At 46.1% G+C, this 21,530-nt stretch overlaps 1 protein-coding gene across 6 annotated transcripts; it reads left to right on the top strand.

Moving 5' to 3' along the window:
- Positions 1–39: 39 nt before the first annotated feature.
- TADA3 (transcriptional adaptor 3) lies at positions 40–21,308 on the top strand. Of its 6 annotated transcripts, XM_049862286.1 has the most exons (12): positions 171–374; positions 478–535; positions 1,221–1,453; positions 3,336–3,586; positions 3,698–3,803; positions 4,994–5,135; positions 5,242–5,345; positions 6,564–6,673; positions 7,440–7,625; positions 17,707–17,783; positions 18,543–18,585; positions 20,684–21,308. In XM_049862286.1, exons 3-11 carry the CDS (start codon positions 1,247–1,249, stop codon positions 18,575–18,577), a joined length of 1,218 nt encoding a protein of 405 aa, XP_049718243.1. In that variant the 5' UTR covers positions 171–374; positions 478–535; positions 1,221–1,246; the 3' UTR covers positions 18,578–18,585; positions 20,684–21,308. The 6 variants fall into 6 exon arrangements, with proteins under 6 accessions (XP_049718240.1, XP_049718242.1, XP_049718243.1 ...); XM_049862284.1 differs by lacking the exons at positions 17,707–17,783; positions 18,543–18,585; positions 20,684–21,308 and adding exons at positions 985–1,121; positions 9,575–10,177; XM_049862283.1 differs by lacking the exons at positions 171–374; positions 17,707–17,783; positions 18,543–18,585; positions 20,684–21,308 and adding exons at positions 40–161; positions 9,575–10,177.
- The last annotated feature ends 222 nt before the right edge of the window (positions 21,309–21,530 follow it).

Below are 21,530 nucleotides of genomic sequence, written 5' to 3'. Positions count from 1 at the left end.
CATATTAGGACAGGGTGAGGAGGTGAATCCTTTCGTTCCTTCCGGTTCTGCGCCCCTATCCTTTCTCCCGGCTCCTCCTACCTGCAGCCCCCGGGACTAACTGCCGCCTGGCGCCGAGATCCCGGCCGCTGAGCCCCGCCCCTAGCCCCAGGCTTTCTAGGGTACGCCCTAAGGGTACCATTCCACCCGCAGTGGCCTTGCTGGCGGTCTGCACCCCCTCTTGGAGCCACAGTGGGATTGCCCGAGCCGTCTCCCCGCCCCCGGGCGAACTGCAGGGGGCCCGCCCATCGCCAGTTCCGGGGCGGTTGCTCCCACCGACCGGAACTCCTCTCCCCCTCCCGCGGCCCCGGGCCGTAGGAGGCAGCAGTGAGGAGGTAGAGGGGGCGGGGGCCGCGTTAGAGGGTACCTAGAGGGCGGGCACGGGGCGACCCATGGGTGAAGCCAGTCATTATAACAGTCCCACTTTTTCTGTGCCAGGCACTGAGCTGAGCTCTTGACGGGCCTCATCTCTTAATCCTCAGAACATCCCAGGGAGGTATGTACTGTTGTTATCCCCATTTTACAGACTGGGAAACTGATTCAGAGAGACAAATAGACTTGTCTTCTTTTGTCCCCATTTTACGGATGGAAAAAGATTAAATAACATGTTCAGGGCCACAAGCAGAGAATGGTAAAAGCTGAGCTTGAACTCAGGGCTGCTTGGGTACCCAGCGCACATTCCTGACACTATCAGGGACATAGATAAAGAGAATTGGGTAAGGGGAGGTGGGCAACGGAGAGCATGGGAAGCACAGAAAACTTTGTAAAAATGAGATGCTTGGAAACCAGGAGAGATGAGACAAAAAGGAACAGTGTCAGGAAAACAGGGTACATTGTATTGTTGTGATTAGGGCCACAGACATGAGACTTCCTGGGTTCAAACTGCATTTCTGTAAGCTTAGGCCTGTGCCCACCCTTACAGAGTCTCAGTTTCCTTGTCTGTAGAACAGAGATGACAATGGTTGTTGCTCCTGGGGTTGGGTGATGAATTCCACAAGATAAGCCTATAAGTACTCTGCACCTAGTTTGGTACACAGTGGGTACTCTGTGAGTAGGAGCTGAGCCACCAGCATTGTCAGAAGGTACTGAAATCTGACTTCCTTGTTGAAGCTCTCTCTAGTGGAAGGAGCCCTTGGGCTTTTCTCGTGACAGTTTGTCCCTCGTCAATCTTTACTCTCCAGCTACACAGGGCTCCGTATCCTGGGCCATGAGTGAGCTGAAGGACTGCCCCTTGCAGTTCCATGACTTCAAGTCTGTGGACCACCTGAAGGTCTGTCCCCGCTACACGGCAGTGCTGGCCCGCTCCGAGGATGATGGCATTGGCATTGAGGAACTGGACACCCTGCAGCTGGAGCTTGAGACTCTGCTCTCCTCTGCGAGCCGGCGCCTACGGGTGCTGGAGGCAGAAACCCAGGTGATACCCCACCTGCTGGACCTTGTCATGGAGCGGGGGGATTGCCAGGGGTGGACTGTGACAAGATAGCAGGATGGGACATTGAGTTAGCTCCACCTGCTGGGGCTTGGGGTACAGGGCCTTATGGGGGTGTGTAGACTAATACAGGACCCAGCACGTTGGGGGTTGGGAGGTAGAAGGATGGGACGTGGGGGTAAGGTAAAAGCTTAGTGAATTACAGGTTTTGCAGTTTATGAAGATCATGCACATTCATGCGTATTGTATCTGCAAGATTGTGCGTGATCCTCATAACTTGCAAGATTTATAATTCACTAAGCATTTATTGGAAACTCTGGTGGCATAGTGGTTAAGTGCTACGGCTGCTAACCAAGGAGTTGGCAGTTCGAATCTACCAGACACTTCTTGGAAAGTCTACGAGGCAGTTCTACTCTGTCCTATAGGGTTGCTATGAGTCAAAATCGACTCGGTGGTAATGGGTTTGGTTTTTTGTTTAAGCATTTATTTACCCCCCATTATGAGCTGAAGGAGCCCTTGTAGTGCTGTGGTTAAAGCACTCGGTTGCTAACTGAAAGATCAGCAGGTCGAGCCCACCAGCCACTCCTAGGGAGAAAGATGTGGCAATCTGCTTCCCTAAAGATTTACAGCCTTGGCAACCCTAAGGGACAGTTTTACTTGGTCCTGTAGGGTCCCTGTGAGAGGGAATCCACTCCAGGGCAATGAGTTTTTTTCTCGTTTTGAGTCATGTGCTAATAATTAAAGGAGTAATTAAGACAATTCTGGTCCTCAGGCAACTCGCCAGTTAAAGGGTGGGGGAGGTCAGACACGTACCAGATAACGTGTTGTAGTTAGGGATACTAGGAGAACCGGAGCAGGGAGATCTGGATTTGAATCCTGGACTGAGCTCTTGCTACTGTTGTTGCTTCCTAGTTATGTGACCTTCAAAAAGTTACCTCACGTTTCTGCTGAGCATCCATTTCCCCGTCTGCAAAATGGGCTCAGTAACAGGACCTACCTAAGAGCATTAAAAAAAAAAAAAAAAATTTTTTTTTTTTTAGTGAGGATAAAAAGAATTCTTGCAAGGACTCAGCTCTATGTCTAACACTTAGGAAGCATTTCAAGTGTTATTTATTGACTCTACTTTGATTATTTTTATTCACTATATAAATGTCTCTCAAGTCCTATGTCCCAGGCACCATGCCAGATCCTGGGCAATGGAGATAGTGAAGATGAGCTTCCAGTCTCTAGTAGTTTATAATCTAGCTGAAGTGAGAGGGTGTGCCATATTCCAGTATGACCAAGCAACATGTTTGGGTCTGCAGTGGAGGTCTGAAGCACCAGTCTCACAAAGGAGGGGGATGCCATTTCCACTGGGCCTCACAGGATATATAGATGTAACTTGTGGCCCTTGGGAATCCATGATAGATTTTGAGCAGGGCTGTGGCACAGAGTTATATTTGATCATCTAAGAAGTTGAGTGACTGGTATGATGAACACTTCCCAGCTGTGGTGACGTTTGAAATAAAAGGTTGCTGGGAGACTTGCTTGCCTTCGCCAAAAAGTTACCACCAGAATACTTCCCCAGGGTTAACATGTCCTGGGACGTGAACATTTATTTGACTCCTTTACTAAACATGATGTGCCTTGCTTGGGTGAGGCAGAGAGGAGTCAGAATAGAGCTAAACAAGTGAATGGAACAATAAGTATGTGAATAAAGTCCTGTGAGACAAGGGCAGAGAAATGAAATTGGATCGTGAAGGATGAGTAGGAGGATGGTGGAAAGACTTGGAAGCCTTATTGGTTTCTAGATCCTAGTTTATTTATTAGGGAAAATGTCCTTTGTCTTTCCATCTCCCCCTGAGTGATAAGTCTCTGTGAATTTCAGATCCTCACAGACTGGCAGGATAAGAAAGGTGATCGACGATTCCCGAAGCTAGGTCGAGACCATGAACTTGGCGCTCCTCCCAAACATGGAAAGCCCAAGAAGCAGAAACTGGAAGGGAAGGTGGGACATGGGCCAGGCCCTGGCCCTGGGCGGCCCAAATCAAAAAATCTTCAGCCCAAGATCCAGGAATATGAATTCACTGATGACCCCATCGACGTGCCACGGATCCCCAAGAATGACGCCCCGAACAGGTTCTGGACCGGAGGACATAGACGGGACCTCAGGATTCTGGGAGTGGAGGGGTCCAGGGCTGAGGCTGATAGGGCAGGAAGTGCCCATTCAGGATCTGCTTTTCTCCGCAGGTTCTGGGCTTCAGTGGAGCCCTACTGTGCAGATATCACCAGTGAGGAGGTGCGCACGCTAGAGGAGCTACTGAAACCCCCAGAAGATGAGGCTGAACATTACAAGGTAGCAGCCCTGGACCTCAGTAGACATGGTAGAGAGCAAGGGTGCGTGAGAGACGCGTCAGAGATCAGACATCAAAGACATGTATCACTTTCCTTGTCCAGCCCTGCCCAGCCTCTGTCCCTAAACCCATCCAGACTCCATGCTCGACCTTGACTTTTTCCTTGTGCACGCCTCCCCTCAGCCCCACCCAAGTGGTCTCCACCTCCTGCAGTGTCTACATCAGTGGAGTCCTCCTTTGTGCCCTCATCCTCTTCCCTTCTGTTTGGTTCAAGCCTTCATCAGCTTTTACCCATACAGCCTCCTAACACCATCCCTACTTTTAGGCTTCCAGGGGCTTTTTTTTTCTTTGTATAGGTATAAGGGTTTATTTTTTGTGATGAGAATAAGGCACGTTTCGCTAAATAAAACGTGGAAAATACAGAGAAGTTGCGGGGGGGCTCCTATAGGTCACCTGTCATGATGGGATGTGCTCATGACCCAGCCCTGCTGCCAGGCCTCCCCTGGCTCCCACTACCCACAGGGTGAAGTCCAAGTGTCTCATCCTTGGCAGCCCAGCCCCAGCCCCAATCTTTGTTCCTCAGCTACACCCTTCTCTGTGGCTGCGTTCACCACCTCCCCAAGCACCTTGCCCTGGCTCCAGGCTCACACGGGCCTTCAGGGCTCTGGGTCTCTACACGTGCTCTTCCCCACTTGACAGACTGACTCACCCTCAAGGCCCGGATCTTACCAGAACGCTTTTTCAGGGTTTGCAGCGGCAAGTTGGTCTCTCTTTTGTGCCGCCACAGCACGTTAATTATCTCTTACTGATTATCTGAATGGTTTTTTAAAAAATCTACTTGATAAAGCAGTCCATATAGGCAGTAATAAGTTCAAACAATACAGATGGCAATTTTCTCTCACCCCTCACCCTAAGGCCCCTGGCTCTCCTTTCTAGAAGCCACGGCTGTGACCAGGGACAATCCATGTATGTATACTGTTCTGTGAGTGTACAGATTTTATCTTCCTCATCTCTTCTTACTTATATCTGACACAGGCCCCAGCTCTGGGCTAGGTACTGGGGAAACGAATGAATGAGGCAATGAATGAATGAAGAGCTTACTGGCAATGCCCAAGTGCACTGAGAGCCCCCACACACCCCAGGCATGGCTGGCCAGTGTCTACCCCTTGGGGCTGGGTGGGTCTCCCCACAGATCCCACCCCTAGGAAAGCACTACTCCCAGCGCTGGGCACAGGAGGACCTGCTGGAGGAGCAGAAGGATGGTGCCCGGGCGGCGGCTGTGGCTGACAAGAAGAAAGGCCTTATGGGGCCACTGTCTGAATTGGACACTAAAGGTAGGCCCCTCACCTCCCTGCCCACCCCAGGCCAGGACTTGAGGGCCGTATGTGCTGATTCCCAGAACTTCAGCCCACATGCCCTCCACTTCTCTGCCTGCCCCAGATGTGGATGCCCTGCTGAAGAAATCTGAGGCCCAGCATGAGCAGCCGGAAGATGGGTGCCCCTTTGGCGCCCTGACGCAGCGTCTTCTGCAGGCCCTGGTAGAGGTGAGCACCCCAGCCTAAACAGGAACCATGTTTACTTCCTGTTAGAATTTTTTTAAAGTCTTTGTAAAAGTATGTCATGTGTTTAGAAAAATGCATAGATTATAATCGTACAGCTTCACAAATTTTTACAAATGAGCACACTTATATAACCAACCCTAAGATCACACAATGAAACATCACCAGTATTCTAGAGCCTTCACTCATGCCCTTCCAGTCTAACCTCCCCAAAGGTAGCCACTATTCCACAGTTACTTTTACTACATGTTGGCTAAGGGCTGAGCCCTGTGCAAAGGGCTTTCCACACATCTCTCAGTGGCAGCAAGGACAATGTTATATATTAGAAGACTGAGGCACAGTGGAGGGAACTGTGTGCTTGAGTTCACACAGCTAGTAGAGGCAGGATTCAAACCCCAGGTTCAGAGCACCTTTCTTTGTACCCACTGGCTGACCTTAGATACATCGCTTCACTTCACTGAGCCTCAGTTTCCTCTTCTGTCTCAAATACAACAGAAGTCTATTTTTCTCTCATGTAACAGTCTGGGGCACATGTTCCAGATTGGCTTGAGGTAGGAGGTCAGGGCAGGACTCTGTTCCACTCTCATCAGACAGGGGCCTCAGCTGATTATAGCTTTGCCGTCTTAAACATGTGACTTCCAGGGTAACGCTGGGCGTGGATGCCACTCCAAGTCCACAGAAAAAGAGTATGGAAATGTGTGAGGCAAGTTTTATGGGCTATGACTGGCTGTGGCTCTTGTCTCTTCTGATCACTTTCCACTGGAGAGAATTTGTCACATGACCACTCCCGTGAACGCAGGGGAGGCTGGGAAATGCAGTGTAGCTGGGCAGCCATGAATCCAGCTACTATGAAAGAAAGGAGAGAATGGTGTTTGGGCATCTAGCACCCTCTGCAACCCCATGCTTAACGCAGTGCCTGGTGTTTTGCAAATGCTTCACAACCCTTAGCTATTCTCATTACTGTTGTTGATTGTTATCACTCTTCTGTGCTTCCTTCTTTCTGTGGAAATGCAGAAAAAAAAGTTTTAGAATGGTCAGAGCTGTTTGAGATCAGTTTGGGAAGACTTCCTGGAGGAGGTGGGATGGGAAACAAAAAACGATATTTCTGGTTTGCGAAGACTGTCCATGTAGGTTAGAGATGAGCAGGAGAATGGAAAGGCTACACCTCTTTTTTTACTCCACCTCCTTTTGATGGTCTTCCAGGAAAATATTATTTCCCCCATGGAAGATTCTCCTATTCCTGACATGTCTGGGAAAGAATCAGGGGCTGACGGGGCTAGCACCTCTCCCCGTAATCAGAACAAGCCCTTCAGGTGAGTGGTGTCCTACCCATACCCCACAATCCAGCCCTCACGTCTGTCTTCTCTTCCTGTCCATCTCGATGTGAGGAGGTCCCCGCTAATAGAGAGCTGGGGGCAGTTCGGTGAAGCCCAGTAAAGTCTGAAATGGGAGTTCTGGCCCAGCATTTCCACTACACGGACTTGACCTGGGGTTGTTTATCGCAGCACCGCTTGTAATGTAAACAGTGGAAAGGGTTTGGTTGGCCAAGTTGTTTTAACACCACGTGGTGAAATAACTTGCATTAATCATATTAGAGTAATTTACTTAATTGACATGAAAAGACAGAGAGTGCTGGGTGGAGGAAATGTCAGTTGTAGCACAGTACAGACAATATAATTCTGTTTTCACTTAAAATATACTTAAACATACGCACATAATTAAAAAGCTTGAAATAATATATAACAAGAAATTGGGAAGAACATACGACAAAACCTGAGATACGTATATCAATAGCATTTAATGAAATAACAGTTGTTCTCTCTGGGTTGTGATACACATTTTTTTGTGTTTCTGAAATTTTGACGATAGATACACGTTATTCATGCTTAAAAACAAGACCAGATGTGCCTGTCTTTTTCTATTTTTATATCCAGATAGAGGGAGGGGGCCGACAGAGAGAGGAGGGTGTTCACTAACCTTAGGAAACCCTGGGAACCTCTCAGGTGGACCCCCTCCGAGCTGGCCCTTGGGCTGAGGAGGCTATTGCCCAGAGGCTGAGGGGGCTGCCTTCCCCTGCAGTGTGCCGCATACTAAGTCCCTAGAGAGCCGCATCAAGGAGGAACTGATTGCCCAGGGCCTTCTGGAGTCAGAGGACCGCCCAGCGGAGGACTCTGAGGATGAGGTCCTTGCTGAGCTGCGCAAACGGCAGGCCGAGCTGAAGGCGCTCAGCGCCCACAACCGCACCAAGAAGCACGACCTGTTGAGGTGAGTGTCAGTGTGATGCGTGCTCCATGGGGTGGCTGAGGAGGCCTTGGCCGCTGCTGATTACCTGCCAAGGGCTTCATAATAGGCTTCCCAAACCTGGCTGGGCTTCACAATTATCTGGAAAGGCTTGAAAAACACATGGATGCCCAAGCACCTCCCCACCAGTTATAAGTCTCAAACAGGTTCTGATTTCTCAGGGTAGGGCTCAGGCATCTGTGATTTGTATTTGCAGCACTATTCCACGTTTAGTTTATTTCCACACCGACGTCTTATTATAAAATATTTTAAGCACATGGAAAATTTGAAGCAGTAGGTTTACCAGCTATTAATATTTAGTCAGACATCTGTGATTTTTATTGGCCCAGCACCAGAAATTGACCAGTGTTCTGGGACCAGTTCTTTAGGGAATCGGTAGCAGTGTCATCAGTTCTATATCTACTCCATCATGCGTCTAGCACTGCATGGGTCACAACAAGGGTAGAGGTGACATTTGGAGGGACCATGGTAGTAGGTACTTTTTGTTTAGGGGATAGAGAAGCAACCCAGCCAAGCCTTCTTGCTGCTGACAAGCAGGTGCTATGTCTTAACCTTATGGAGTCCCAATAGGGTAAGACGCATTCATGCATTTGGCTAACTCCAGTGTCTCTTAGTCAGACATTGTGCCGGGGGCCAGGGAGAGAGGTAGAGCATAGGACTTGCAGTCTACAAGTGGATGATTGATAAAGACACGCACCACTAAAAGGAGACATAGTTGCTGACAAGCTGCTAAGGTATTTAAGCATACTGAGTGCCTAATGTATGCCAGGGACTTTTTGTACACCATGTCATTTAATCTCAACAAGACAGGGTAGGTGGTATTTTCCCTGTTTACAAGATGAGGAAATAAAAGCCCAGAGAAGTGGAGTGCTTTGCTGAAGGTCATGGAGCCAATAAACAGCCAAGCTGAGACTTGAGCCCAGGGCTGAATCCACAGCCTCTTTCTGGTTCATACTTCCTCTCAAGGGCAAGAAGAGGAAAATACAGATGAAAGAGGCAGAGATGGAGAGAAAGAAAAGAGTGTGCAGAGAAAAAAGGGGAATGTGCAGTGAAGAAAATAGCTCAGGGCTATCAGAAGGCCAGGAGTCCCTGGGTGATAGAGATGCTTGTTGCACTTGCTGATAACTGAAAGATTGAAGGTTCAAGTCCTGGCAGTCTACTTCTGAAAAATCAGCCACTGAAAACCCCATGGAGCACGGTTCTACTCTGATATACGTGGGGTCACCATGAGTTGGAATTGACTCAGCAGCAACTGGTTTTTTATCAGAAGGCCAGACTGCAGCTGTCAGCCCTGCCATGGAGCAGCTGTGGAGTCTTAAGGAAGGTACCTCCTGCCCTGAGCATTAGCTTCCCCTTATGAATATAAACAGATTGGACTACATCTCTGACCTTCCAGCTCTACCATCTTTGGAATTTCTAGGTCAGATCCCACTTAGAAGGGGTTCATTTGGCATTTTCACTCACCTTGTGTAGACCTCAGGGCTACCTGCACCCTTAGGTTGCTCAGCATGTCTTCTACTGGCACTTGGACACCTTTTAAAGAATGGTCTTTAAAAACAGAGTTTGGAGCCTGCCTGCCTTGGTTCAGATCTTGTGTTCACTAGCCGTGGGATCCTGAGGCGTTACCTACCCTCCTCGAGCCTCGGTTTCCTCATTGGTAACGGGAATAATAGTATCTACCTCATATGGTTGTTTTGAGGATTAACTGAGCTAATATATTAAAGAGTGCAAAATAGTGCCTAGCACACAGAAAGTGGCATATAATTAAGTGTGATGTAGTAACTTTGCTTTCTTGGTGATGATTGTATGAAATGGTCCACAGGATGCCAGCATGGGGTAGTGGATGGGCTCAGTTTGGAAGAGGAAGGAGCTAGCTGGGCTGACCGTGGCATCTGGTCTGCTGGGCCCCACAGGCTAGCCAAGGAGGAGGTGAGCCGTCAGGAGCTGAGGCAGCGGGTCCGCATGGCAGACAATGAAGTCATGGATGCCTTCCGCAAGATCATGGCTGCCAGGCAGAAGAAGCGGACTCCTACCAAGAAGGAGAAGGATCAGGCCTGGAAGACTCTGAAGGAGCGCGAGAGCATTCTGAAGCTGCTGGATGGGTAGCCCTCACCCTGACCTCAGGCTGTCTGCTGCCTGGCCTGAGGGAGGGAGGGGCGGGAGGCCCACTTCCGTCCTTGGGCTGCCAGGAGTCACAGCTGTGGCTGTCCTATCAAATGAGGATGGTTTCTCTAGAAACTGAGGACTGTGGCCCCTCCCTGAGATCTTTTGGCCTGGCTCTGTACAGCCAGGACACAGGAGGCCTGGCTGGGCTGGGCTGGTTTGGGTCCTGGTCTCTGCTTGGTCCCTCAGGTGAGGGACCTTCTTTTTTGGGGCTTCTTCTTCCCCCTTCTTCACTTCACCATGTCCCACTCCCCTACTCCCCGCCCCCCTCTCCCCTTCATGGACTTCTCCCTTGTGGTTTTGTAAAGTGCAAACTTAAGGTTAAAGTGACTGCTGTGGTTTTTAAAAAACTACCCAGAGTCTTTGAGTTCTGTTATTGTAGGGTATTGTGGGGTAGAAAGGAACCAGTGTGGGTGGCAAAGGTTCATGAGGGGACGCCTGGTTGCTCTCAGCCTGTGGCCACTCGCCCATGTCATTAATTCAGGGAGAACTTTCTGAGCATCTTTTTCTGAGGATACTCGTGGCTGCAGGTAACAGAATACCCCCGGCTCAGAGTGGATTAACAATAAGGAAATTGTTGGCTCAGGGATTTGGCCATGCTCTGGGGCAAGGTGGCCTTCAGGGTTGGCCGATGTAATGACTTAAAAGGTTCTCACGAGTCCAGGTTCTTCAGGAGCCTCCACACTGCCCTTCATGGGGCCAGCGTCCACCTAAGGTGGGTTCCCTTCCAGCTGTGGGGTGGCAACCAGCAGCAGTCAAGGCCAAATACTTCCTTATTCTTGTCCAGCAAGAGAGGGCAGGAGCCAAATGGCTTCCTGTGCCACCCAGAAGAGCAAGAAGCCCCTTTCTCAGACCCTCTTATGCCTCAGTGGCCCAAACTACGTGTCACATGCCCATTCCCAAAACAATCACTGTGGCAAGGGATGACTCTAATGGGTTTTAACTAGCCAGAGTGGAGTCTGCTACCCTACTAAGCCCAAGGCAATGGAGAGAGAGGGTAGAACCCCACAAAAATTTGAATAGGAAGGGGGAAGTGGATGCTGAGTGGTTTACCAGCAATGCCCCTTCCCCATCCTGAACAGGGAGCTAGGCTTGAGGGGTACCAAAAAATAGATAATGGTCTCATTTCTGCCTGAAGTTGTTCCTAGCTTAGCATGAGAGAGTCAAAATAATTACCAATTAAATGTGAAAAGGTTGAGGTCCATGCAGGAGTGGGGAGGGGAAGATTCCCTGAGAAAGTGACCTATGACCTGAGCCATGAAGAAGGATGGTAAGGATAACCAACATTTTTGTATGCCTAGCACCTCTCTGTTGTAGAATTACCCCTTCTCTATACCATGTGGCTCTTGTGGGGCTGTCAAATGAGGGTGGACACATGTCTTTAGCTTGGTCAATCACAGTACCCATCCCTCTAGCCATGATGATTGGTCCAAGGAGTGGGCATGTGACCCAAGCTGGACCAGTCATATGTCTTCCAAGAAATTTGCTCTGTGGGTGCTGAGAGAGTGTTTCTCTTTGTCTTGGATCAAAAGCCATAAAATGTAACCTCAGATCACTCAGTGAGTTGCCTTCCTGTCACTTCAAAGAACTTGCATGAGAATAAAGCCAACTCAGAAGCAGAGCCAGGAGATGGAGAAGGAGTCAGAGTCCTAATGGTAGAGCAGGAGCCCCTGGATCCAGCCATGCCTGAAGCTAGCCATCCCCTATTGGACTTCCTAGTTACACAAGCCCACAGTTGCTTCTTTTGGCTCCAGCTAGTTTGCTTTAGGTCCTTCCCTAGATGGTGCAGTTTGCACTCAACCGCTAACCGAAAGGTTGGTGGTTTGAACCAATTCATTTGTGCCGTAGAAGAAAAGGCCTGGCAATCTACTTCCATAATATTATAGTCAAAAAAACTCTATGGAAAGAGCATACAATACAGGAGAGGTCAGCACAACTGGACTAAACCAAAAGCGAAGAAGTTTCCTGAATAAACCAAACGCTTTGACGGCCAGTTTAGCAGGGGCAGGGGTCTAGGGGCCATGGTTTAAGGGGACAACTAGGTCAATTGGCATAATAAAATCTGTTAAGAAAATACTCTGTGTCCCACTTTGGTGAATGGCGTCTGGGGTTTAAAACACTAGCAAGCAGCCATCTAAGATGCATCTCAACCCACCTGGAGCAAAGGAAAATGAAGAACACGAAAGACACAAGGCAATTATAAGCCCAAGAGACAGAAAGGGCCATGTAAATCAGAGACTATGTCAGCCTGAGACCAGGAGAACTAGATGCTGTCTGGCTACAACCCATAATGGCCCTGACAGGGAACACAACAGAAAATCTCTGATGGAGCAGGAGAGCAGTGGGTTATCGACCTCAAATTCTCGTGAAAACACCAGACTTAGTGGTCTGACTGAGACTAGAAGGACCCTGGAGGTCATGGTCCCCTGATCTTCTGTTAGCCCGAGACTGGAACCATTCCCAAAGCCAATCTTTCAGACAGGGATTGGACTGGACTATATGAAAAGGACACTGGTGAGTGAGTTTCTTGGCTGAAGTAGACACTTGAGACTGTGTGGACAGCTTTTGTCTGGGGGGGAGGTGAGAAGGCAGAGGGGGACAGAAGCTGGCTGAATGGACACAGGAATACAGGGTGGAGAGAAGGAATGTGCTGGCTCATTCAACTAGGAGTACATAGCAAGGTGTATACAAATTTTTGTATGAGAGACTGACTTGATTTGTAAACTTTGACTTAAAGCACAGTAAAAAGAAAAACACTGTGGAGCACTTCTACTCAGTAACACGTGGGGTCACCATGAGTCAGAATCTACTCAATGGTAACTAACAGCAACAGTTTGCTTTGGAGTTTTGTTATTTATAACTGAAGTCTGACTAATAAAAGCAGATTTGGGCAAACAGAAGGATGGAGTAGGATCCTGAGAGAACAGTGTGAGGCTTTGCCTTCCACTAGGTGCAGGGCCCAGCTGTTGCAATTTTTCAGTGACTTATGTCCCTGGGTTGTTACAGCCTTCTATAGAAAAGGCATCCACACGTGAAATGATAAGAAACCAGTTACAATAATGATGTTAAGTGCTCAGGAAATGTTAGATGTGTACCAGGTACTGTTCTAAACTTGTTGAATTACTTACTCTCTACCATCTCACATGGTCAGAACCGATAACATTTCCATTTACAGATGAATTGAGGTTTAGGAGATTATATACCTTGCTTGGTTATACAATTGATAAGTGGTCGAGCTAGGGTTCCAAGTCAGGCCATTTGCCTTGCAGACAGAGCCTCTTCATTACACAATTCATTGGGGCTGTACACAGTCATGAATGATACTCCCTAGGCTTGGGCAGTGCACAGCCTGTGCAGCCATACACAGCAGTCCTGCTTGCAAATACCCAGCTCTTTAATAGCCACTCACTTTCAGGTTTACTAGGCCAGACCATAAGTACTGTAGGCATCATTGGTAGAGTTCCAGGAACTCTGAAAGTTTTGTGGAGGAGGTGGGATGGGAGCTGAGCTCCCAAAAATAGGTGGAATTTTGAGAGGAAGAAGGTAGATATTATAAATAGAAGAACCCTAGAAGATTGCTTGGGCCTGGTTCATTAGGGAAGAGACTTTCAAAGATCAGTCCAAAGAACTATAGTTACTCTATACTGCATACCTACTACCTGCCTGGTACTGTGTTACACCCTTTACCCATGTAATTTATCTGATCCTCGCCACACACCTACAAAGTGAGTTATAATAGTCCCACCTTGCAGAGGAGGACGCTGAGGCAGCCCAAAGAGGTGTAATACTTGCTGAGGCTCTACATAGCCTTGGTGCAGGAACAGACACCGCCCCACCATCCCTGATAGGTGACAACCAGAGTAGGACAGAGTTCTGACCTAAGGCCATATTAGTACCTGCCAGAGCTAAAGAAGGCCTCCTTTCTGGGTTTCTTTGGAAGCTGAGATCCCCGTGAGGAGAAGGAGACTAGTTCCGGCATCTCAAGGGTCCAGTTTAATTTGAAACCATCCTGACGCCATATCACTAGTTTGGTGAAAAAGCCTTTTGTGACTTTGCCCTAGAGGCATTCTCCATGTATAACAGTGTCTCTCCAGAGTCTCAAATGCTTTACAACTGACTTTCAGAAACACCAGGGTGAGTGAGAACAGGAAGAACTGGGGAGGTTAAGCCCTGAGAATGGGAAGCTGACCCACCATGTGTCCCCAGCCCTTGTCAGCCTTTAAACACTCTGGGGGACTGAGTCCCAGCTAACTCCTGCTGAGAAAAAAGCCATTTGAAACTGTGGAAGCATGATCAGGAAATCAATTCCTGTCCTGGCCTGGGGCTCAAGACTCAATGGAGAGATCTAAGCATAAAAGGACCTCTACTAACTCATGTTCATGTATTAATTTGTAAATCATTTATTCTCTTTACTCATTATTTCAATCACTTATTCACTCCTTCACTTATTCATTCCATCTTTGTTGTTAGGTGCCACTGAGGTGATTTCAACTCATAGCAACACCATGCAACAGTAGAACTGCCCCATAGGGTTTTCTAGGCTGTAATCTTTATGGTTAAATTAAAAAAAAAAAAAAAAAAAATTTTTTTTTTTTAATTTAATCTTTATGGTAGCAGATTCCCAAATCTTTATCTCACAAAGCCGCTGGGAGGATTCGAACCACCAGTCTTTTGGTTAGCAGCCGAGAGATTAAGCATCTACTCACCTCTGTTTTGGAAACTCTGGTGGCATAGTGGTTAGGTATTATGGTTGCTAACTAAAAGGCCGGCAGTTCGAATCCACCAGGTGCTCCTTGGAAACTCCATGGGGCAGTTCTACTCTGTCCTGTAGGGTCGCTATGAGTTGGAATCGACAGCAACGGGTTTTTTTTTTCTCACCCCCATTTCCTAATTCGTACTTTCATTCCCTCACTCAGTGACCCTGCTGCCATGGCTGAGAGCTAGTGAAGTGACTAAGGCTCCAGAGATGAGGAGACTCTGGGCAGACAATCACAACACAAGGCGGTAACAGCAATAATAGAGGAATGTACGTCTGCAGGGAGAATGACTTAGCAACAACTTAGTGGGTTGAAAACGCTTTCAGGTAGGGCTTAGAGAAGAAGTTGCCAGGCAGAAGACATTCCAGACAAAAGGAAGAGCACGGCACAGAGGTGTGAACAGCTGGTCTGCTTAGACAGAGGTGAGAACTTCAGTGTGACTGAAGGCCTCAGTGTGTGGAGGGGGAGGGGAAGGATAAGAGAGATGAAGCCAGAAAGTAGGTTGAGACCAGACCAGGACAGGATTTGAATAGCAGGTTAAGGAGCATGGACTTTATTCCGTAGGTCACTTGTTCTCAAAGTGTGGTCCCGGGGACCAGCATCACCTGGAAACTTGATAGAAATGCAAATTCTCAGGCTCCAGACCTACTGAATCAGAAACTCTAAGGGTAGGGCCCAGCTCTTCCCTATGCACCTGAGAGTTTGAGAACCACTTTTCTAGGTAGTAGAGAGCCAGAGATGGTTTGTGGGCAGGGGAATGCCATAACTGTACTCTATATCAGAAAGTACTCTGATAGCAGCTTGGAGGCTGGAGTGATTAGAGGAAGCGAGAGTGAAGTCAGGCTAGACAGGAGCATATTCATGTGCAAAGAAAAACATCTGAGATGATGGATGTGACGGAAACTGGTGATGTCTTCCAAAATCTGTTCTCCTTTCCTTCTACAGTAATAAATCCATTTCCGTTAAGTCGATTCTGACTCATAGTGCCCCATAGGACAGAATAGAACTGCCCCATGGGTGTGTAATCTTTACAGAAGCAGATTTCCAGGTCTTTTCCTCTGTGGAGTCTCTGGCTAGGTTCGAACCGCAGACCTTTTGGTTAGGAGCTGAGCTCTTAACCACTGCGCCACCAGGGCTCCTCTGTAGTAACAGAACCCCTGATTTTTAGTTGAACACTCAGCTTCTCTTGCAGTTAGGTATGACCATGTGACTAATGTTTGGCCATCAAGTGTGAGTAGATCAGATGTGTGTAACTAGAAGGTCATGAGTCCCAAGAGGTATGCCCTCCATGTCCCCACTTTCTCCTGGCTGAGATGCACACATGGTAGAAAGCCATCTTGAAACATGGGTCGAAGATAACACCATAGGAACAGCAGAGCAACAAGATCTAAGAATCCAGTGTCTCTCTTACCATGTAGTCATACCAACTTGGGACTGCTTATGGCCAGATTATTATATACTTCTATTTTTATTTAAGTCACATTTGAGTCTCTTTTAGAGAAGCCAGATCTATATCCTAGCTGATACAGGTGGCACATGGCATGCAAAACACTGTTTTCAAACTTTACCTGCTCGATTGCCTGCCTCCTTCCTTTCTTCCTTTTCTCTTTCCCTCCCTCTTTCCCTTCTTTCCTCCTTTTTTCCCTTCCTCTTTTTTTTCTTTCTTCTTCTATATCCCAGAAGTATTTGAGATGGCTTATGATCATGGATATTTACAATGAGTTTCATAAAACGCAAATATAAAGTTAACCCCTTTAGGCTTAATGGAGCTGCTATCATTAAGAATCAGATTTAGCTTTAGGCTTCCTGGAAGCCCAGGCAAAAATGAAAACAAGGCGAGATCAGCCTTAGACCTTTTGATATCAGAGGAAAGGGCATTTCTTGGTTTTCCTGACAAAAATTCTAACAATGTCTCTTTTGGAAACTGGAGTCATACATCAGAAAATATTCTCCATAAATATGACAGTAAATGAAGATTTGAGTTTCACGTGGTAACCTCTTAATAGAGCAAAACCTGTGAAAGCCAGAACCTGTAGAAGGCGGAAACCTGCCAGAGAAGGAAAACTCAAATATTTTCCACTAAAATGAGCAATAGAAAAAATGTAAGACTGCACCCTGCCAAAGATGGAAAACTTGTGAGACTCTAGAAACAAAGCAGTCCATTGAATTCCAGCTTTCACGGGTTTCACTGTACAACCTTTGATAAAAGGTCAGGATGTTTTGTTAAAACACGACTCTGCAAGGATGATTTTGCAAGCTAGAGTGGTGCCCAGCACTTTGCAAGTATTATCTCATTTCTATCTCTCAGCAAGCCTATGTCAAGCAGGTACTGCTATTAGCCTTATTTTACAGATGAGGAAACTGGGACTCAGAAAGGGGAAGGGCACATCAGATAACGGGTGGCGAGCCAGTTTTGTAAGCCAGTTCTCAGGCTCTAGAGGTCCTGTCCTCTCTGGGCCTGCCAGACCACCACACACAAAATTACAGGCATTGTGGGTTGAGGATCAGAGGAAAAACACTAGAATCCTTGCCCCACAACAGGCCTGTTTTAGCCCAGAGAAATCAGTGAGACTTAGTAAGTACTGGAGGGATCCTTAGTCTCCTAAGCTGGGTACTCCTAATGGGGTGACAGGTAGCGGTAGGAACCACAGGGCAGAAAGCAAACCCGAAATTTGGAGCTTGAATAGAACATGTGTGGCTTCAAGAATGGAAGAAGAAATGATCATTTGGAAAACAGCTGTCCTAGGACAGCTGAGGGCACCCTGGTGACGCAGTGGTTAAGCACTCGGCTGCCAACCAAAATGCCCTTGGTTCAAACCCACCAGCCAATACACGGGAGAAAGGTGTGGAAGTTCCATAAAGATTGGAAAAACCAAACTCATTGCCGTTGAGTCAATTCCGACTTGTAGCTACCCTATAGGACAGAGTAGAACTGCCCTGTAGGGTCTCCAGCTGGTGGATTCAAACTGCTGACCTCATGGTTAGCAGCCAAGCTCTTAACCACCGTGCTACCAGGCCTCCAGCCTTGGAAACCCAATGGGGCAGTTCTGTTCTGTCCTATACAGTCACTATGAGTCAGAATCAACTTGATAGCAGTGGGTTTTTTGTTTTTTGGTTTTTTTTAGGGTAGCTGATGTCCAGAACAGCAAACGGGAGCTAGCCCTTCTGTCTCATTCTTTACTGAGCACCTACTATGTGCCAGGTAAGTGCTAAGGCCCCAAGTGACAACAAAGGAACTAGCTCTCCTGGGTGAAAGGCACTTTCTAAGATCTCAAAATAACCTTGCAATGTTCGCATGACTATGCCATGTTATAAGTGAGGAAATTGAGGCTTGGCGCAGTGAAATGACTTGCCCAAGATCCCACAGCTGGTAAGGGTGGAGCTGTGATTTGAACCCAGGTCTGTCTGACTCCAAAATTTCTTTTAATGTGCCTCAGTGATTAAGAGCTCAGCTGCTATTCCAGTTTGAATCCACCAGTCATTCCTTGGAAACCTTATGGGGCAGTTCTACTCTGTCTTAAAGGGCCATTATGAGTCAAAATCAACTTGACAGCAACAGGTTTGGTTTGCTTTGGTCACTGTTTCAATAGAAGGAGAGAAAAGATGTGATGGATACACGGTTTAGATCCATTCTTTTTTTTTTTCTTTTAATAAATTTAAATAATTGAACACCAAGTTGGTATACACCCATCATCTTTTGGCATAACTTTTTTAAAATTATGAAGTCAGTAACATTAAGCAAAGAAAATTTGGAGAATACAGACTTAGAGAAGTAAAAGAAACAATGACAGATCTGATACTTTTCTGACCATTGTTAACATTTATGGTGTTTCCCACCACTTTTTTTGGTATAAAAAATAAATTTGTGGTTAGCATATTACACTGGAATTCTCACACTGCATATGCATATTTGTATTCTATCTGCTTTACCTTATAAGCGTTTTTCTCTTTTATTACATAGGCTGCATTGCCATCAATTTACAGGTTTTGAAATAGTTCATCTGGTAAGTGTAACTTATGTTTTTTAATATTCCTTTCTTGATGATTTTTTCTAAATTTTGCTGTTATAAAAATATTTCTTTAAACATCTTGGAGCTATAACTTTGTCCTAATTTAGCATTGTTTCCCTGAAATAGATTCCCAGGAAGAGTAAATCCCAGGTCAAAAGGTCTAGATTTTTTTAGCCTTTGATGCATAATGTCAAATTGCTTTCCACAAGATTTCTAGCAAGTCATTTTCCTATCAGAAACGTAGGAATGCTTATTCCTCACACCAACACTGGCTTTTCGTGTTAACAGTTTTTTAAGCTTCAAATTTAAGAGGCTACAAATAACCTCTTCTTTTGATGTGTATTTCTTTGATTACTAGTGAGCCAAAAAAAATGTCCATGATTACTGTGTTTCTTCTTTCATGAATCATCTGTGTCCTTTGACTGTTTATTGGGTTCTTAGTCTGTTTCTTATCAATTTGTATGTGTTTTCCATATAATAAAATTGTTAACTCACTGTCTATAAACATTTCCCCAGCCTGAAGTTTGCCTTTTAATGTTGGTTATGATTTTGGAGTAGGGTAATTCTGTCTTCATTATTTAGTGTTGCTATAACAGAAATAGCACAAGTGGGTGGCTTTAACGAACAAGTTTATCTTCTCACAGTTTAGAAAGCTAGAAGTCTGAATTCAGCGGGCCGACTCTAGAAGAAGGCTTTCTCTCTGTGTCGTCTCTGGGGGAAGGTCCTTGTCTCTTTTCAGCTTCTGTTTCTTATTAGTTCCTTAGCCATCTTCCTGGGCATGGCATTTATCTTCGCCCATCTCTGCTTGCTTCTCTGTGTCTAATCTGCTTGTTTCTACCTCAAAGGCGAGTGGTTAAAATATACCCTATACTGTTATGGACTCATTAACATAACAAAGAAGACCCTATTCCCAAAGGGGATTACATTCAAAAGTATAAATCCATTGCCATCCAGTCAATTCAGACTCATAGTGACCCTATAGGACAGAGTAGAACCGCCCCATAAGGTTTCCAAGGAGCGGCTGGTGGATTTGAACTGCCAACCTTTTGGTTAGCGGCCTAACGCTTAACCTTGCACGACCAGGGCTTCTTTACAAGCAGAGGGGTTAGGATTTATAACACTTATTTTGGCGGGCCTCAATTCAATCCATAACAAGTTTTTTTTTTCCAGCAACAGAAGTTACAGAATTTTATGTTTTGACAATAAACCTGTCCATCTTTTCCTTTGTGATTTCTTCTATGTTCTCTAATCTTAGAAAACCATTCACTCCTGTCAGGTATAAGAATGGATGGATATGCCTGAGCTCTTTTGTTCTCTTTTTAATAACAGGAGAGAGGAGAGGGTTATCCCTTTTTTTCCTACATATAACTGACTTTCCCTGACTGACTTTTGATTTGTACCTTGACCTATGTTCATTGGGGTTGGGGGCTGCAGGAGGAAGTGTATATATGTATATGCATCCAAAGAAGTCTGGCAGAATCTGTAGCAAAAATGTTAACACTGTCTATCTCTGGTTGTTCTTCTTGCCTGCCTGCGTAGCACCCTATTTCCTTTGGGTGAGCTGCCCTTACTTTATCTTTGTGACTCTGGTATGGCTGCCCATCACAATAACTTGCCCAACCTGGTACTTCATCCCCTTGGCAACAGTTATGGGGGCTATGGGGTAGGCATGTCACTAAAGCAGAACCAATCAGAGTCCTTCCCTGAGACCGATATACAAAAACTGCGTATAACTCTCCTGCTGGGTTTAGTTGGAAAGCTGGGGCCACACTTTCTGCCAATTAGAGAAGATCATTCTGCAGAGGAAAGGAGGCCAACGTGCAAACAGAAATTGAGACAAGGAGAGATGAGAGAAAGCAAATCCCATGAGTGCTACATCCCCAGTTCCAGTACCTAAGACCCTGGGCCGTGGTGTTTTCCCTTCAATCTTCTGCCAGCTATGTGAGCCATAGGTTCCTTTTTGGTGAAGCTGGCGTAGGTTGGGCTTCTGTCACTTGGCAAATGAAAAGAATCTGGCAATGGCAAGGATGGTCTATGTGTGTTTTAATACTTTATGTGATTTTCCTATAATGACCATTTATTTGTTTGACAGAACATTAAAATAAAGACAGAATGTGTTTATTTGTTAAAAAAGAAAACATACGAGCCCTTAGACATGCTCAAAAGCAGACAGAAGGTAAAACAGAGCATAATGTGACCAATTTACTCCATGAACAACTGCCTCCTTTGCCGTGAGACCAGAAGAGCTGGATGGTGCTCAACTACCATTACTGAACATTTTGAATAAAGATTCTACAGAAGAATCCTGATCAAAAGGCGGAAAATATGAAAGAGAATTTGGAATTCTCATGGAATTCAGACTTTCTGGAGCAGTTGAGGCTGGATGAACCCCTGAAACTGTTGCCCTGAAATAATCTTTAAACCTTATTCCAAAAACACCCCCTGAAGCCTTCTTTAAACCAAACAATAATTTAGCTGAATTAGTAAAGAATGTCTGCCTCAAGCACTGTGCCCTTTTAAAGAACTGTTTATATGGGATCAAGTTAACATCAGCAACTTGAAATATTAGATATTTCTAGTTAATGGGGAGGACCAATCTGGAAAAGGAGAGTCAGAATGGTTGTACAACGTGAAGAATGTAATCAATGTCAATGAATTGTACATGTAGAAATTGTTGAATTGATTATGTTCTGCTGTATATTTTCTCAACAATAACAATAGCAACAAAATAAAATAGATTGTTCTAAAAAAAATAGCATAAAGTTGTATATGTCCTCAGAAGGGCTGAGACCATCTTAATCTTGAGAATGTTGTCAGTGAGATAAGCAGGAATTTATTATAAAACAACCCCCAGCTTGGTGGGTATGCTGGGTAGGTGGAGGCGAGAGTATGAATTCAGCCTTGGGCCTGAGGTATATTTTTTTGTGTGTGGGTTGGGA

This window comes from Elephas maximus, chromosome 20 (genome assembly GCF_024166365.1).
Source record: "Elephas maximus indicus isolate mEleMax1 chromosome 20, mEleMax1 primary haplotype, whole genome shotgun sequence".
NCBI classification, from domain to species: domain Eukaryota; kingdom Metazoa; phylum Chordata; class Mammalia; order Proboscidea; family Elephantidae; genus Elephas; species Elephas maximus.
The sequence above is the reverse complement of the archived record's forward strand: the minus strand, read 5'-3'. Positions and strand labels throughout refer to the sequence as shown.

Excerpts from the sequence above, each read along its gene's own strand:
- TADA3 (XM_049862285.1), top strand. The coding sequence starts at position 1,247 with ATGAGTGAGCTGAAGGACTGCCCCTTGCAGTTCCATGACTTCAAGTCT. Across the intron at positions 3,587-3,697 it reads AAGAATGACGCCCCGAACAG|GTTCTGGGCTTCAGTGGAGC; the intron begins GTTCTGGACCGG and ends TTTTCTCCGCAG. Across the intron at positions 5,346-6,563 it reads TTCTGCAGGCCCTGGTAGAG|GAAAATATTATTTCCCCCAT; the intron begins GTGAGCACCCCA and ends ATGGTCTTCCAG.